At 43.8% G+C, this 19,872-nt stretch overlaps 1 protein-coding gene across 2 annotated transcripts; it reads right to left on the bottom strand.

Annotated features, from left to right (window-relative positions):
* Positions 1–353: 353 nt before the first annotated feature.
* On the bottom strand, positions 354–12,240 carry LOC311318279 (MICOS complex subunit MIC26-like). 2 transcript variants are annotated; one of them, XM_084449558.1, is made up of 9 exons: positions 12,112–12,240; positions 10,289–10,402; positions 7,674–7,793; positions 2,300–2,354; positions 2,039–2,134; positions 1,269–1,360; positions 775–867; positions 622–674; positions 354–492 (listed from the first exon to the last, which is right to left on the bottom strand). In XM_084449558.1, the coding sequence occupies exons 1-8, from the start codon at positions 12,127–12,129 to the stop codon at positions 627–629; spliced, it is 636 nt and encodes a 211-aa protein (XP_084305684.1). In that variant the 5' UTR covers positions 12,130–12,240; the 3' UTR covers positions 354–492; positions 622–626. The 2 variants fall into 2 exon arrangements, with proteins under 2 accessions (XP_084305684.1, XP_084305685.1); XM_084449559.1 differs by lacking the exon at positions 775–867.
* Between the last annotated feature and the right edge of the window lie 7,632 nt (positions 12,241–19,872).

Genomic DNA, 19,872 nt, shown 5'->3' with positions numbered 1-19,872 from the left:
AAACCATGAAACCTGTTGAAGGGAAGCGCTGGAATGCTGACAGTAGAAAGGAAAGCCGGTCATGTGACCTTGTACTTGAGAGGAGTTATACATTCATCAGCGTGTTTGAACAGGGAGTATCTGTCAGGTTTGGTTCCTCCTTCCCCAGACTGACTGTGGGCCTTGTTTCAATAGGAAGTAAGGAGTTTCCAAATCACTGGTCGTATCAGTTATGTAATGTGCCTTGTGGTGTCCATTATTCCTAGTTTTATTGATTTATTAATTTTTTATTAACATTGACCTATGGCTTTACTTTGGAACATGATGCTTTGAAACTGATAACAATATAGATTTGTTTTATTGATGTCTAGATAAATACATTCAAACTGCAATGAATCAAGTTTAAGCCTTTTCAGCAGGGAGGGCCAGAGCTGGTCAGCTCGCAAAGCATTCTGGGGGATGGACCTGCGCTACCTCGGCAGACCGCTAACCTGGACACTTGTCTTGGTATACCTGCAAACAGAAAACTGGATAGTTTCAAAATAATACACCAACTGTATATATATATACACACAAATGAATACTCCCTTCAGTGTATGGTGTGTAAATGAAATGGTTCTCTGCAGCATGTTCTGTGCATACTGTGGTCAGGGTTTGGCTTCGGTCGCAGGGTTCTCCGGGTTCTCCTTCACCGTCTACGGGAGAGAGGGAGGGGAACTTCAGACTTACCCAGCTATGAAAAGCACATCCATGTGAAGCACTATTAGAGGGACCTGGTGTGAGATTCAGCTTCACCTTCTCTACAGATGGTTTGTTTCCCAACCTCAACACCGTTTCCATGGACACAAAGCCCTGCAGCAGCCCAGCGTAGAGCGAGTGGCTGGTTGACTAGAGGAAGAACAACAATATACAGTACTGAGCCTGACACAACAACAATATACTGAGCCTGACACAACAACAACATACTGAGCCTGACAAAACCAACCAGCGTGTTCAATGAGTCGCTGGTTGACTAGAGGAAGGAGAGAAACGACAACAATATACTGAGCCTGACAACCAACCAGCGTGTTTAATGGGCCACGCCTGCTCTCATGGGTGAAATACATACACCAATTATTGCTATGTGGACTGCACTAATGTTTTATTTTGTGTTGTATTCTGTGTACCAAATGTATTGATCACATGTTTATAAGGACAGTCAAATGTATTGATCACATGTTTATAAGGACAGTCAAATGTATTGGTCACATGTTTATAAGGACTCTGACATGGTGGACCGTCCTCCTGACCTTGGCGATAGCAGCAGCCTGCTGGGGATAGTAAAGAGATGCTCCGACCCCCATCAGCCCAGCAGGGTAGAGCAGCCTCTTCACCCTGGAGCCTGGGGAGGGGAACAGGCCAGCGGAGACTCTGATACACCTAACCCTAACCCTAACCCTAACCCTAACCCTTACCACTTAGAGGAAATCACCTACATGCTAGAGTAGTAGCATCCATTTCACCCACAAGCTCAACTGGCCCAACGCCCTTCTTAGACCCAACCAGGTACTGAAAATAATGTAATGTAGTTGTTAACACCATAATATTACAACCATAATATGCCATTGTCTAGAAAGACAATAGTATACAACAGAGTGTGCAACATGACAATGGGTGAAAAGGCCGGCCTACAGGACATTCTTCAGACAGTAGTTCAGACTGATGTTGGGTTTGTTCTGAAGGTCATTCCAGAGCCCGTTCTAATATCAGCCAACTCTGGGACCCTGTCTGGTGTCTGGTGTTCCTCAGGTTTATAAATAGAGGGAGTTAGAAGGGTTTCTAGAGCAGTGCTTATACCCATTTTATGACATTGCTGTTAGTGAACTCCAACCCACAGCGGCCCCACGGGGATGTAGAGTATTTGCAGAGTCATTGCAGATAACATTAAGACACTACTGTTGCATTAAATGTCACATAAAAAACAAACACAAACGAAATCACAGCAGATATCCCAGATCAGAAGATGTCAGAGGAGAATCATGTTGTTCTAGATTGTGTCTCTCAGGCTCGGTGTATTTACCTCTCGCAAGAAATAGTCCCAGGAACCCAGCAGAGCCGATGACCGCAGCCTGCAGGTATAACTCAGATGGAGGGTTTTTAAGGAACGTGTAGCTGTCTGAAACAGATAGGACGGGGATCTCAGCAGTACACTGGCGCAACATTTTTATAGATTATTTCCAACGGATGTGTACTATGTACAACAATGTACTGTGTACTATGTACAACACTGCAGGGTACACAGTAAGTCCTATATAAGTATTAGGAAGTTGTGTTCTCTCACCATTTCCAAATTGGACGAGGCCAACTACCTTAGGCTTCACTTTTCCATAGAAACCCTGATATTCCAGAGAGAAAAAACACAGTTTAACATCAACAATATAAAGATTGTCATTTCAGAACAGGCGTATTTGTATCCAAATGCTCTTACTGCACGTTGCTTTATACCGCAGATGTTTGCCATATTACTTTGTAGAAAAAAAACATCTAAAAAGTGGAAACATAAATTTTGTTTTTTCTTCTACAAAGTAGCATCTGTATGGTAGCTGCGCCCCACAGCCAAGCAGGCAGGCAGAGAAGCACATCTGATTGGCTTTCCAATGTTTGCCAGACAAATACATAGTGGTGTGTGTTGTTAATCCAGTCACTGTAACCTGGTGTGTGTTGTTAATCCAGTCACTGTAACCCTGGTGTAGTAGGTCGTCCTGTTTGCTCCGTTAGATTATTAAATGACTGTCCTGGCCTTCAGAGCCTCACCCCTAATGTCTGGCAACATGGCAGCACTTCACTGGCCCTCTGGAACGTCGAAGGTTTACTGTCTAAACTATAACAGTATAAACTATAACACAGTGTAAACTATAACACAGTATAAACTATAACAGTGTAAACTATAACAGTGTAAACTATAACAGTATAAACTATAACACAGTGTAAACTATAACAGTATAAACTATAACAGTATAAACTATAACAGTATAAACTATAACACAGTATAAACTATAACACAGTGTAAACTATAACAGTATAAACTATAACACAGTGTAAACTATAACAGTGTAAACTATAACACGGTATAAACTATAACACAGTGTAAACTATAACACAGTATAAACTATAACACAGTATAAACTATAACACAGTGTAAACTATAACAGTATAAACTATAACAGTATAAACTATAACACAGTATAAACTATAACACAGTGTAAACTATAACACAGTATAAACTATAACACAGTGTAAACTATAACAGTATAAACTATAACACAGTATAAACTATAACAGTATAAACTATAACAGTATAAACTATAACAGTGTAAACTATAACAGTATAAACTATAACACAGTGTAAACTATAACAGTATAAACTATAACAGTGTAAACTATAAAACAGTGTAAACTATAACACAGTATAAACTATAACACAGTGTAAACTATAACACAGTGTAAACTATAACAGTATAAACTATAACAGTATAAACTATAACACAGTGTAAACTATAACAGTGTAAACTATAACAGTATAAACTATAAATATATAAACTATAACACAGTGTAAACTATAACACAGTGTAAACTATAACAGTATAAACTATAACACAGTGTAAACTATAACACAGTGTAAACTATAACAGTATAAACTATAACACAGTGTAAACTATAACAGTATAAACTATAACAGTATAAACTATAACAGTATAAACTAACAGATAAACTAACAGATAAACTAACGGTATAAACTAAGAGTATACACTAACAGTAGTATAAACTATAAGAGATAAACTAACAGATAAACTAACAGATAAACTAACGGTATAAACTAAGAGTATACACTAACAGTAGTATAAAGTATAACAGATAAACTAACGGTATAAACTAAGAGTATACACTAACAGTAGTATAAACTATAACAGATAAACTAACAGTATAAACTAGGCTTAAGACCGAATCTACGCAGGATCACTAGAGGAAGAATAAACGTCCCAGCAGGGAAACTCTTCTGTAAACTATAACACAGTATAAACTATAACACAGTGTAAACTATAACACAGTATAAACTATAACACAGTGTAAACTATAACAGTATAAACTATAACAGTATAAACTATAACACAGTATAAACTATAACACAGTGTAAACTATAACAGTATAAACTATAACAGTATAAACTATAACAGTGTAAACTATAACAGTATAAACTATAACACAGTGTAAACTATAACAGTATAAACTATAACAGTATAAACTATAACACAGTATAAACTATAACACAGTGTAAACTATAACAGTATAAACTATAACACAGTGTAAACTATAACAGTGTAAACTATAACACAGTATAAACTATAACACAGTGTAAACTATAACACAGTATAAACTATAACACAGTGTAAACTATAACAGTATAAACTATAACAGTATAAACTATAACACAGTATAAACTATAACACAGTGTAAACTATAACACAGTATAAACTATAACACAGTGTAAACTATAACAGTATAAACTATAACACAGTATAAACTATAACAGTATAAACTATAACAGTATAAACTATAACAGTGTAAACTATAACAGTATAAACTATAACAGTGTAAACTATAAAACAGTGTAAACTATAACACAGTATAAACTATAACACAGTGTAAACTATAACACAGTGTAAACTATAACAGTATAAACTATAACAGTATAAACTATAACAAAGTGTAAACTATAACAGTGTAAACTATAACAGTATAAACTATATATATATAAACTATAACACAGTGTAAACTATAACACAGTGTAAACTATAACAGTATAAACTATAACACAGTGTAAACTATAACACAGTGTAAACTATAACAGTATAAACTATAACACAGTGTAAACTATAACAGTATAAACTATAACAGTATAAACTATAAAAGTATAAACTAACAGATAAACTAACAGATAAACTAACGGTATAAACTAAGAGTATACACTAACAGTAGTATAAACTATAAGAGATAAACTAACAGATAAACTAACAGATAAACTAACGGTATAAACTAAGAGTATACACTAACAGTAGTATAAAGTATAACAGATAAACTAACGGTATAAACTAAGAGTATACACTAACAGTAGTATAAACTATAACAGATAAACTAACAGTATAAACTAGGCTTAAGACCGAATCTACGCAGGATCACTAGAGGAAGAATAAACGTCCCAGCAGGGAAACTCTTCTGTAAACTATAACACAGTATAAATTATAACACAGTGTAAACTATAACACAGTATAAACTATAACACAGTGTAAACTATAACAGTATAAACTATAACAGTATAAACTATAACACAGTATAAACTATAACACAGTGTAAACTATAACAGTATAAACTATAACAGTATAAACTATAACAGTGTAAACTATAACAGTATAAACTATAACAGTGTAAACTATAAAACAGTGTAAACTATAACAGTATAAACTATAACACAGTATAAACTATAACACAGTGTAAACTATAACAGTATAAACTATAACAGTATAAACTATAACACAGTGTAAACTATAACAGTATAAACTATAACAGTATAAACTATAACACAGTGTAAACTATAACAGTGTAAACTATAACAGTATAAACTATAACAGTATAAACTATAACACAGTGTAAACTATAACAAAGTATAAACTATAACACAGTATAAACTATAACAGTATAAACTATAACACAGTGTAAACTATAACACAGTGTAAACTATAACACAGTATAAACTATAACACAGTGTAAACTATAACACAGTGTAAACTATAACAGTATAAACTATAACAGTGTAAACTATAACACAGTGTAAACTATAACAGTATAAACTATAACAGTGTAAACTATAACAGTATAAACTATAACAGTATAAACTATAACAGTATAAACTATAACAGTGTAAACTATAACAGTATAAACTATAACAGTGTAAACTATAAAACAGTGTAAACTATAACAGTATAAACTATAACACAGTGTAAACTATAACAGTATAAACTATAACAGTATAAACTATAACACAGTGTAAACTATAACAGTATAAACTATAACAGTGTAAACTATAACAGTGTAAACTATAACAGTATAAACTATAACACAGTGTAAACTATAAAACAGTGTAAACTATAACAGTATAAACTATAACAGTGTAAACTATAAAACAGTGTAAACTATAACAGTATAAACTATAACAGTGTAAACTATAAAACAGTGTAAACTATAACACTGTATATAAACTATAACAGTATAAACTATAACACAGTGTAAACTATAAAACAGTGTAAACTATAACACAGTATAAACTATAACACAGTATAAACTATAACACAGTGTAAACTATAACACAGTGTAAACTATAAAACAGTGTAAACTATAACAGTGTAAACTATAAAACAGTGTAAACTATAACAGTATAAACTATAACAGTGTAAACTATAACAGTATAAACTATAACAGTGTAAACTATAAAACAGTGTAAACTATAACACAGTATAAACTATAACACAGTGTAAACTATAACAGTATAAACTATAACAGTGTAAACTATAACAGTATAAACTATAACAGTGTAAACTATAAAACAATGTAAACTATAACACAGTATAAACTATAACAGTGTAAACTATAACACAGTATAAACTATAACACAGTGTAAACTATAACACAGTGTAAACTATAAAACAGTGTAAACTATAACAGTGTAAACTATACAACAGTGTAAACTATAACAGTATAAACTATAACACAGTGTAAACTATAACAGTATAAACTATAACACAGTGTAAACTATAACACAGTGTAAACTATAACAGTATAAACTATAACACAGTGTAAACTATAACACAGTGTAAACTATAACAGTATAAACTATAACAGTATAAACTATAACAGTATAAACTAACAGATAAACTAACGGTATAAACTAAGAGTATACACTAACAGTAGTATAAACTATAAGAGATAAACTAACAGATAAACTAACAGATAAACTAACGGTATAAACTAAGAGTATACACTAACAGTAGTATAAAGTATAACAGATAAACTAATGGTATAAACTAAGAGTATACACTAACAGTAGTATAAACTATAAGAGAAAAACTAACAGATAAACTAACAGATAAACTAACGGTATAAACTAAGAGTAAACACTAACAGTAGTATAAAGTATAACAGATAAACTAACGGTATAAACTAAGAGTATACACTAACAGTAGTATAAACTATAACAGATAAACTAACAGTATAAACTAGGCTTAAGACCGAATCTACGCAGGATCACTAGAGGAAGAATAAACGTCCCAGCAGGGAAACTCTTCTGATTCCAGAAACAACGAGCACCACTGCAACATGTTTAGTATTCAAACGCCGTGAGGAACAACAGTGAGTCTTGTTGTAGATGATAGAAAGTGTGAAACATGTAAAGCCAGCTGCTGAGATGAAGCCAGGCAGAAACATCTCACATTTCAAAGAGTCTTTTGAATACATGCAGTGAGGGGGTTGGTTGAATCAGCAATATTAACACTTAACTCATGTTTTGCTTCCTTGAAATACAAACATACATACAAACATCCAACAACCATCTAATCCAAATGACTGTTCCCTCTGAGAAAGAGGAAACTTTGTTATTAATTTACCTGAAACCAAGTTGCATAAGGCCTGGCGATCTGGCGTACGGTGGCAACTCCCTGCTCCAGCTGACCCACCTCCGCCTCCACATACCGGAGCTTCTGCTGGGGCGTCGTGTAGAGAGAGAGCTGTGAGAACAAGCCCAGGACGCCCAGGACGGGGGTCAGTCACCTCACTCAGGAGCTCTCTCCTCTCACACAGCGCTAGGGCTGGGACTTTTGCCCAAAAATCATATTCGAAGTTCGTTTATTTATTAATAATAATATTCGAATATATTCGAATTATTATTAATAATATTTTTTACCATTAAATTCTTACAGAAAGACCTACCTAGGTTTTAAAATAAAGTTGTGCACATTCTGTCCACTAGTGGGCATTGTATCATAGGCAATATCGATAAGCAATGATGTTTTCAGAATGATTTTTTTATCAGATGTCTTAGTTATATCAAGATTAACTGCGAGGGGAGTCCCAGCCCAGCTGATAACCCTCCGTTGCGGGTTGGGGGGAAGCAACGGTCGGCTGGGATCCTGCCTCTCATAGTTAACCAGCAACTGGTCAGTGGACGGTACCAGGCAGCCTACGCTATGTCTGAATCAAAGAAGGTTATCAAACTAGCTGGCTAGGATCATTTAAGCATAACAATCCAACGGCTCCAACTCCCCCAAAAGAACCCCTCCACTGCACAAGCACCAACCCCAATAATAATAATAATAATAATAATAAGCACAAGCTACCGAGTGCAACGTTAGCCTTGCTAACGGAGATAATGCATTTGGAGGAGAGTTGCAGCTGGTGCTAAACGAGGCAAAGGAAGAATATTTTGTGGACTATTATCACATCCATTTCACAGTTGGGATTATACAGAAAGGTGAGGATCGAGCGTGTTGGATGACCAACTCAAATGCCTGGCTAGCTCAATATTGTTGTGAGCCGGAGCCCGTCGCTTTCACTGGATGACTCGTGAAGCATGCTTCATTTATCTCGCATACTAAACATGTTTTCGTGGAGTAGTACAGGTATGTACTAAATCGCATGTAGTAGGCGAGTTGCAGTATGTACTATATAGTATGTAATATGGACATTCGGACACGGCCCAAGCTCCTTGGTAAGGGCTGGGTAAGGGCGATCAACCTCCTTGTTTACATTTTTACTTGCTTACCGATTGGCTATTTGGATCCTGCCGTCACAGTCATACAACGACTATTTTTTAGTAACTAGTTAGTAGTTACTAGTTAAGACAACGCCTAAATTGTCGTGGTGCAACCGAAATTAGACACCAAACTAATATGCGACTAACTAGTAGCAACTAAGAGTTTAGTCAGTGTTTAGGCATGACTACATGCTTGGGTTTATGGTGCGTTCCAGGCAACCCGTAACTCGTGTTTTTCCGACGTCCTACACGTGAAAATGCTCTGGAATGGCAGTAGCCTACATCGATCTGTACGAGTTCACGGGTGGGAAGTTACGGGTTTGACTGCCATTCCAGAGCATTTTCACGTGTAGGAGGTCGGAAAAACACGAGTTACGGGTTGCCTGGAACGCGTGCTAACTAACGTCACCTCCTACAGGAGCCCAGGTGTCCAATAGCCTTGCTAATGAGCTCGCGATTGCAACTTCACCAGGCGTGAAAAACCCTCTGAATCTGAATCAAAAGCAACGTTTGCTAGCCAACACATTTACAAAAAATTATGCCTATAACAGGTTCGAATATTAAGGGCTGCCTAATATTCGTTCGAATACCAGTATTTCTGTCAATATTCGAATTATATTCGAATCCCGAAGTTCGGACTCCCAGCCCTACACAGCGCGTCTCTCTCTTCACACAGCCTGTCTCTCTCTCTTCATACAGCCTGTCTCTCTCTTCACACAGCCTGTCTCTCTCTCTTCACACAGCCTGTCTCTCTCTTCATACAGCCCGTCTCTCTCCTCTCACACAGCCTGTCTCTCTCTTCATACAGCCTCTCTCTCTTCACACACAGCCTGTCTCTCTCTTCACACAGTGCGTTCCTAGTAGAGATGTTTGTGTCCAGTGCGTTCCTAGTAGAGATGTTTGTGTTCAGTGCGTTCCTAGTAGAGATGTTTGTGCTCAGTGCGTTCCTAGTAGAGATGTTTGTGCTCAGTGTGTTCCTAGTAGAGATGTTTGTGTCCAGTGCGTTCCTAGTAGAGATGTTTGTGTCCAGTGCGTTCCTAGTAGAGATGTTTGTGTTCAGTGCGTTCCTAGTAGAGATGTTTGTGGCGTTCCTAGTAGAGATGTTTGTGCCCAGTGCGTTCCTAGTAGAGATGTTTGTGGCGTTCCTAGTAGAGATGTTTGTGTTCAGTGCGTTCCTAGTAGAGATGTCTGTGCTCAGTGCGTTCCTAGTAGAGATGTTTGTGGCGTTCCTAGTAGAGATGTTTGTGCTCAGTGCGTTCCTAGTAGAGATGTTTGTGCTCAGTGCGTTCCTAGTAGAGATGTTTGTGCTCAGTGTGTTCCTAGTAGAGATGTTTGTGCTCAGTGTGTTCCTAGTAGAGATGTTTGTGCACAGTGCGTTCCTAGTAGAGATGTTTGTGTCCAGTGCGTTCCTAGTAGAGATGTTTGTGTCCAGTGCGTTCCTAGTAGAGATGTTTGTGTCCATGGCCGTACCTCAGCTGTGTCTAACGTGGTGACATGGAGCTCGTCCTCCGCAGCAAAAACAGTCCCTGACATCATCAACCCCAGAGCACCGGGCAGCGCAGCCTGGTTCACCCCCGCCCTCACCTGGGAGAGAGAAGCGTGAGGGAGTCACACACACACACACACACACACAGATACACGCACACACATACACACACGCTCACACACACACACGCATACATACACACACACACACACACACACACACACACATACACACACACGCACACACACAGATACACACGCATACATACACGCACGCTCACACACACACACACACACACAGATACACGCGCACACACACACACAGATACACGCACACACACACACAGATACACGCACACACATACACACGCATACATACACACACGCACGCACGCTCACACACACACGCGCACACACACACCACAGCTTTTTATGATGTCCTTTATTCCCTTTGTTCAATATTTGAAATAATCCACACTGAGAACCTGAGTATATTGTTTAGGCATATATTCTTAACATCATACAACTCACACAGACATAAAATATTACACAGAAATATCTCACGCACAAAGACCATGTTGTTCAGGCATATGGCAAAAATGTGCCTCCTTCTGTGAAAGGGTCTTCAACCCTCAGTGATTAACATTGCACTTTGTTCTAAGGATTTCCACAGTGAAAAGGTCACAATGGAAGAGAAACTGTGTGTTTTCACTTCCCAGTTCAGAAAACGTTTGTCCTGAATCTGATGAGAATGTGAAAGTTATTCTCAGGTTCCAAAGAGCTGTGTCACCTGCTTTCTTTACTATGTTCAGGTTCCTGCAGCACATGCTGACTTTAACTGAGCTAATGCCATGATAATATTAGGCTATGTTCATTAGCTCAGTGTTGGGTGTATAGGCCATGTAGTTATATAGGCCATGTAGTTATATAGGCCATGTCTATAGTATTAAAATACCATATTGTCTAAGTCCATGTACTGTAGCATGTCGATCATGTCCTCAGTGTATTATATGTATGTAATGTATGTATATTTTTGATATGTTACTCTTAATTCTGATTTTCACTTTTGACTCTTTATTATGTTTGATTGTAACAGTGTAATGAAAGGACAAATAATTCCACTCACTTGTATAACGTTACTGTAGATGTGATGTGACAATAAACTAACTTGAACTTGGATACCAGAGCCATTTATTTGGTGAGACTCACAAGATATAAGGGCAATTAAAATATGAGTAAAACATAGACCAGGCCACGTGGTAGGCCGCGCATGCGCATAGAACCGTGAGTATAGAATTACTGATGACTTGGACACGTGACCGAAACCTGTCAGCAGGTTTGAACCAATCAAACCCAGGTTCTGCCTCGAGCTCGGTGTTTCCTGCAAATCCACTGAATCAACGTCGCCATCTAGCGTTGCAAATCAATAAAATCACATAAACCTGCATGCAAGTCTGCTGGTATCATGTGAGCTAAGCTTACGGTAGGTCAAGTTAACTGTAGACCTATTTTTTAAGACACACGTTATCGCTTAGCCTATGCAGGAGTGACAGGTCCCACACTAACATTATTATTGTACTTCTTGTAATTGCTTTAGATGCTAGTAGTCAACATTACGCATTGCATTGACAGCGTCTCTGTCCTTAAAGTCACCGCCAGTCCTAAATTACAGACAGCGACCACAGAAACACACCGCAACTTCATTAAGACATCATATTGAAATTAAATATATCTACAGATGATCATCGCCTGAATATGATAACGGCTAGCTAAACATTTAACTTGCTAGTGTAGTTTAAAATTCTCACCTTGTGCATTACCCCCATGGAGGTATAATATAAGATTACCCCAGCAGGATAAGGAGCCTGCTACGGTGTCTGTGAGAGGCCAAACGCCAGTCGGCTCACTGCTGTATCTCAATCCGATCATTCGCTTTTTCCTGGGTCAATCCGTCTGGCGCGCGCATCCTGGGTCAATCTGTCGGGCGCGCGCATCCTGGGTCAATCTGTCGGGCGCGCGCATCCTGGGTCAATCTGTCGGGCGCGCGCATCGAGGATTATTTCTGTCGCACGCGCACTTCCAGGACCGTCCCCTTAGCAACCCAGCAGGAGCGGTTATACCTCCATGGTTACCACCCCATGGTTACCACCCCATGGTTACCACCACTAACCAGAAACAACCCAGGGGCAGAAACCTGTATTTACAGTCACAATCAACAAGAATCTCAATCAAGACATGGAATATGGGTAAGGACTCGGCAGGGCACACTCATAATAAAGGGCTCTAGTAGGACAATACTTGTATACAACAATTTATTTATTTACTTACTTACTTACAACAATGTATACGAATGTTCGCATGCAGATCCAAGCAGCAGCGTGTATTTGCCGCTAGGAAGATTCAAGCATACTGGCGCTCTCATCAGGACCGACGACTGTTTCAACTGATGATGGGCATCGTGCGTTCTGCTGTGGGTACAATCAATCAATCAATCAATCAATCAATCAATCAATCAATCAATCAATCAAAGCTTTATTTGTATACAACTCCGTCAATCATTCACCAAGCATGTGGATTACAGCCCAGAACTGTGTGGGTTAGAAATCCCGAGTTGTATTTTGTGATGGCAGGAGCACTGCCGTGCGTCTGCTGTTCTCCGCCAGCTAAGACCAAGAGAAGCTGATCTGGTCAAAGATCCCAGCATGCAATGCAAGGTCAGATTCAGGTAACCACCAACATTCTCACATCTCCTCCTCACTTGTCGTCAAATCCCAAACTAACTATAGGCCTGGTTTACTGCTCAGGCCTAGCTGACAGTGGGAAACGAATAGGTCTCAAATAAAAAAAATAAAAAATACATACACACACATAGCATAGAATATAATTATTTGTGTCACTTGGTTTCTCTGGGCATTATCAGTCCAGTTACGGGTCATTATCTGCCTGGACTGGAAGATTTTCAGGTTCTCAGTTCCCTCCAGTGATAGTCTTCAAAATCTTCCGCCTCGGGGGAGGAGCTCAGTACATCTCTGGAGCACGCCTGTTCAGGCCCTCGAACGCGGTACCTGCTCTTCTCTCACTCTCACTCATACACGGGGTTAGAGGTTACATGGGGGTTAGAGGTTACATGGGGGTTAGAGGTTATGCCCACGTATCAGTTGACAGCATTAGCAAAACGCAACCTGCTCCATGTTATAGGCCTTGACCTGAGCTTTCCACCAACATGTCCATGTTTGACCTGAGCTCCCCGCTCTCCAGGCCACTGCAGAGACCTGCAGGTTGATGGGCAGAAGGACTTTCTTTAACCACGTCCTGGCCGACGAGGTCCAGAGACGAGGCAGGACCGTTGCAGACACGTCTGATATCACTTGTATGAGGGACTACATGCAGGTGAGAGAACACGCTTGCCCTGTATTCAACAGTTAGTCATGAAGACAGGAGACCGGTTGACAAGTCAAATCAACTCTGTTTCTTGTCACATCACTGGACATGTGTACCTGCGAGTGAAATTCTTGGGTCAAGGGAACGTTTGACCACATTTATGTGGATGGTTTTGCCATCATCTGGGCCACACAAGCACAGACAAAGCATGTCGGACAATGATTTGACATAGAACCACTTTAAGAGACAAAACTATTCAACCTTTTTACCAACCCTCCACAGTACTCTAGTCACCTGGACGAGCTGCCTGCATGTCTTGGTGGGAGAGAGAACAGCTGGAGGTCCCTCTGTCTCCAGGGCCTGTGTCCCAGCGTCCTGGGGGCGGGGGGGAAGAGTCCTGGACCAGAGCTGCTGGTCAGTCAGGAGGGGGGGGGAGGCCCTCGGCTGCTCAGGTAAAGACACGCTCTGAGGAAACCTGCCTAGCGCCATCTGGTGGTTTCATTCCTACAATGTAGAAAGACAGAATGAGCTTATTGTCTCTTTGGTCTTTATTTGATTCCAGGTCTCCTGCCCTGCCCTCCTCTCCTGCCCTGCCCTCCTCTCCTGCCCTGCCCTCCTCTTCTGGACGCCCTGTCCTCAGTCCTGGATCGCTCCTCTCAACTCGCCGCTCCGCCCGAGCCTGCAGCACCGCTGCCCGCATGAGACAGCTGTACCTCCACCCCCACACCTCCAGGGTGAGTCTGTACCTCCACCCCCACACCCCCAGGGTGAGTCTGTACCTCCCCCTCATCCTCAGGGTGAGTCTACCTCCCCCACACCCCCAGGGTGAGTCTGTACCTCCACCCCCACACCCTCAGGGTGAGTCTGTACCTCCACCCCCACACCCTCAGGGTGAGTCTGTATCTCCACCCCCACACCCCCAGGGTGAGTCTGTACCTCCCCCTCATCCTCAGGGTGAGTCTACCTCCCCCACACCCCCAGGGTGAGTCTCTACCCCCCCCCCCACACCCTCAGGGTGAGTCTGTACCTCCCCCACACCCTCAGGGTGAGTCTCTACCTCCCCCACACCCCCAGGGTGAGTCTGTACCTCCCCCACACCCTCAGGGTGAGTCTGTACCTCCCCCACACCCTCAGGGTTAGTCTGTACCTCCCACACACCCCCAGGGTGAGTCTGTACCTCCACCCCCACACCCTCAGGGTGAGTCTGTACCTCCACCCCCACACCCTCAGGGTGAGTCTCTACCTCCCCCACACCCTCAGGGTGAGTCTGTACCTCCCCCACACCCCCAGGGTGAGTCTGTACCTCCTCCCCCACACCCTCAGGGTGAGTCTGTACCTCCTCCCCCACACCCTCAGGGTGAGTCTGTACCTCCTCCCCCACACCCTCAGGGTGAGTCTGTACCTCCCCCACACCCCCAGGGTGAGTCTGTACCTCCTCCCCCACACCCTCAGGGTGAGTCTGTGCCTCCCCCACACCCTCAGGGTGAGTCTGTACCTCCTCCCCCACACCCCCAGGGTGAGTCTGTACCTACCCCCCCACACCCTCAGGGTGAGTCTGTACCTCCCCCACATCCTCAGGGTGAGTCTGTACCTCCCCCACACCCTCAGGGTGAGTCTGTACCTCCCCCCCCACACCCTCAGGGTGAGTCTGTACCTCCTCCCCCACACCCCCAGGGTTAGTCTGTACCTCCCCCCCCACACCCTCAGGGTGAGTCTGTGCCTCCCCCTCATCCTCAGGGTGAGTCTGTACCTCCCCCTCATCCTCAGGGTGAGTCTGTACCTCCTCCCCCACACCCCCAGGGTGAGTCTGTACCTCCACCACATCCTCAGGGTGAGTCTGTACCTCCAGACCCTCAGGGTGAGTCTGTACCCCCACACCCTCAGGGTGAGTCTGTACCTCCCCCTCATCCTCAGGGTGAGTCTGTACCTCCCCCACACCCTCAGGGTGAGTCTCTACCTCCCACACACCCTCAGGGTGAGTCTGTACCTCCCCCACACCCCCAGGGTGAGTCTAGCTATGCTGCTGAGACATCAGACGTCATCTCTCTGCGCCTCGTATCCCGTTAATCACCAAGATCACTGGGCTGCAGGAGACAATATCAGATGATGACAGCAACTTGCAATAGTTGTGAGCCACCCTGTATTATCTCCATCAGGAGAACGAGGAGGGGAACAGCGATGAAAACAGAGAGCCAGCTGAAGACGACCGAGAGAAAAACATGACTGGTGGGCATGAGAAGAGAGGAACAGCACAGATCGTTGTGCCTCGGGTGCAGAAGGAGTCCAGCGAGGATTCCCTCTCTGAAGCTGAGTGGGAGAAGGAGGCAGAGAAACTTTACTCATGGACAAGGCAACTTGATATGGATGATACTGACACTGTAGCCCACTCAGAATACAATTAATTTATTGTTTTACATATATCCATATCCATTGCCATGGGAACTCTGGCTAAAATAAATGACAGCATGTGCAACTTGGTAATTTGTTAAACGTGTGTTTTCAATTGGAAAATGTAGATTTCCCCGCTGTCTAATCATCAGGTCTATTCTGTTCATCCATATGTTTTACACCCTTGCATACATGTGCATAGGAAATACATTTTTTGCATATTCAACCCTCTTAGATGAGGTCAGTCAGGGTCGGCATTATGACATTTTTTAAATAAAATATCAAAGTACTTTTGGATAGAAGGGGATGGATTTTTTTTATAATAATAGAAAAGTATATACTAATAATGGTTTCCTGTTTTTGCATTTTAGTTTTTAGATAAAGTAGATCACACGGGGCACGGTTACAGCACAGAGTAAAACAAAAGAAGCACATCAAAACTGACCCCAGGTTGAAATCGCCAGTGAGAAAGCATCTCTTGTCAAATTGACACAAACAATATTCATCACATCACTGTGGCAGTGGCTAGTTGCAAAACTAGAATGGAGAAGTAAGACGCCTCCTTCCCTCCACTAGTCTGGGGGTCCACCTTGGGCAAGTGGTAGTACCCCCTAGCCCCCCTACCTGGGGTTACAGGCAAAAACCCTGATGACAGAACAACCTAAAGGAAGAGAGACCCGGCCCGGAGGAAGCCCGGAGCCCTCGTCTGGAGCCAGGCCCAGACGGAGGGCCCGCATGCGAGCGCCTGGTGGCCGGGCTTACCACGGAGCCCGGCCGGGCCCAGCCCGAATAAGCAACGTGGAAGCACCATCTCCTCCTCCATCGTCCCGTGGACCCACCACCCGCGGGAGGAATTGTCGGGGTCGGGTGCGCTGCCAACTAGGTGGCGGTGAAGGCGGGGGACACCGACGGACCAGACCCGGGCAGCAAAGGCTGGCTCTGGGGACATGGAACGTGACCTCGCTGGGGGGGAAGGAGCCGGAGCTTGTGAGGGAGGTGGAGCGATACCAATTACACCTGGTGGGGCTAACCTCCACGCACAGCACCGGCGCCGGAACCAAACTTCTGGATAGGGGTTGGACCCTGTTCTTCTCCGGAGTTGCTCACGGTATCAGGCGTAAGGCAGGTGTGGCTATACTAGCTAGCCCCCAGCTGAGCGCCTCTGTGCTGGAGTTCACCCCAGTGGACGAGAGGGTCGCCTCCCTGCGCCTTAGGACTGTGGGGGGGGGGGACTCTGACTGTGGTTTGTGCTTATGCACCGAACAGCAGTTCAGAGTACTCAGCCTTCCTGCAGACCCTGAGTGGAGTCCTTTTGGGGGCTCCTGCAGGGGACTCCAGTGTCTTACTGGGGGACTTCAATGCACACGTAGGCAATGATGGAGAAACTTGGAGGGGCGTGATTGGGAGGCATGGCCACCACGATCTGAACCCGAGTGGTGTTTTGTTGTTGGACTTCTGTGCTAGTCACGGTTTGTCCATAACAAACACCATGTTCGAACACAAGGATGCCCACAAGTACACCTGGCATCAGAACACCTTAGGCCGAAGGTCGATGATCGATTTCGTTATCGTATCATCTGATCTGAGGCCATGCGTTTTGGACACTCGGGTAAAGAGAGGGGCAGAGCTGTCCACTGATCACCATCTGGTGGTGAGCTGGTTTCGATGGCGGGGGAAACTTCTGGACAGACCTGGAAAACCCAAGCGTGTAGTGAGGGTGAACTGGGAACGTCTGGAGGAAGAGCCTGAAGAGACCCCAGAAACAGTTGCAGGGTATCAACTGGCCCGGAGGGCTGCGGCTTCGGCCGTGACCAAGGCAAAGCAGCGGGTGTGGGAGGAGTTCGGAGAAACCATGGAGAAGGACTTTCGGTCGGCACCAAAGTGTTTCTGGAAGACCATCAGACACCTCAGGAAGGGAAAGCGGGGGACCATCCAAGCTGTATACAGCAAGGAGGGGACACTGCTGACCTCAACTGAGGAGGTTGTTGAGCGTTGGAAGGAGCACTTTGAGGAACTCCTGAACCCGACTAATCCACCCTCTACGATCGAGGCAGAGCCGGAAGATGATGGGGGGTCGTCAATGTCCTTGGAGGAGGTCACTGAGGTAGTCAAACAACTCCACAGTGGCAGAGCCCCAGGGACTGATGAGATCCGTCCAGAAATGCTGAAGGCTCTGGGTGTAGAGGGGCTGTCTTGGTTGACACGCCTCTGTAACATTGCGTGGAAGTCTGGGTCAGTGCCGAAGGAGTGGCAGACTGGGGTGGTGGTCCCAATATTCAAAAAAGGGGACCAGAGGGTGTGTGCGAATTATAGAGGCATCACATTACTCAGCCTCCCAGGGAAAGTTTACCCCAAGGTGCTGGAAAGGAGGGTCCGGCCGATAGTCGAACCTCAGATCGAAGAGGAACAATGCGGATTTCGTCCTGGTCGTGGAACTACCGACCAGCTCTTCACTCTTGCAAGGATCTTGGAGGGGGCTTGGGAGTTTGCCCAACCTGTCTACATGTGTTTTGTGGACTTGGAGAAGGCTTACGACCGGGTCCCCCGAGAGGTCTTGTGGAGGGTTATGCGGGAGTATGGGGTGAGGGGGTCCCTACTTAGGGCCATCCAATCCCTGTACACCCAGAGCGAGAGCTGTGTCCGGGTCCTCGGCAGTAAGTCGTCTGCCTTTACGGTGGGTGTTGGCCTCCGCCAGAGCTGCGCTTTGTCACCAATCCTGTTTGTGATTTTCATGGACAGGATATCGAGGCGTAGCCGGGGGGAGGTGGGTTTGCAGTTCGGTGAGCTGGGGATCACGTCACTGCTTTTTGCAGATGATGTGGTCCTGATGGCATCAGCTGCCTGCGACCTCCAGCACTCTCTGGATAGGTTCGCAACTGAGTGTGAAGCGGCTGGGATGAGAATAAGCACTTCTAAATCTGAGGCCATGGTTCTCAGCAGGAAACCGGTGGCCTGTCCGCTCCGAGTAGGAAATGAGTCCTTACCCCAAGTGAAGGAGTTCAAGTATCTGGGGGTCTTGTTCACGAGTGAGGGAACCATGGAGAGGGAGTTTGGCCGGAGAATCGGAGCAGCTGGTGCGGTTCTGCAGTCGCTATACCGCACTGTTGTGACGAAAAGAGAGCTGAGCCAAAAGGCAAAGCTCTCGATCTACCGGTCTATCTTCGTCCCCACCCTCACCTATGGTCATGAAGGATGGGTCATGACCGAAAGAACGAGATCACGGATACAAGCGGCCGAAATGAGTTTTCTCCGGAGGGTGGCTGGGGTCTCCCTGAGAGATCGGGTGAGAAGTTCAGTCATCCGGGAGAGACTCGGAGTAGAGCCGCTGCTCCTTTGCGTCGAAAGGAGCCAGTTGAGGTGGTTCGGGCATCTAGTGAGGATGCCTCCTGGGCGCCTCCCTAGGGAGGTGTTCCAGGCGTGTCCGGCTGGGAGGAGGCCGCGGGGTAGACCCAGGACTAGGTGGCGGGACTACATCTCCGCACTGGCCTGTGAGCGGCTAAAGATTCCCCAGGCAGAGCTGGTTGATGCTGCTAGGGAAAGGGATGTCTGGGGCCCCCTGCTGGAGCTGCTGCCTCCGCGACCCGACCCTGGATAAGCGGATGAAGATGATGATGATGAATATTCATCACGCACGCAACCCTTACAACATGAACACAAACAGAAACCAGGGAAAGCAACTGTAAGGGTCGGTAGAATAAGCAGTTGAGATGTCACAATAACACACGCGTGTGGTCTCCAGTCTCCATAGTCCTCACACAAAGCCAGAGTTGTCTTCTATGTCCTTAAAGAAACACTTGCCA

The sequence above is a fragment of the Borostomias antarcticus genome (genome assembly GCF_949987555.1).
Source record: "Borostomias antarcticus genome assembly, chromosome: 15".
Classification (NCBI taxonomy): domain Eukaryota; kingdom Metazoa; phylum Chordata; class Actinopteri; order Stomiiformes; family Stomiidae; genus Borostomias; species Borostomias antarcticus.
Note: the sequence above shows the minus strand (reverse complement) of the source record. Positions and strands in the feature narration are given on the sequence as shown.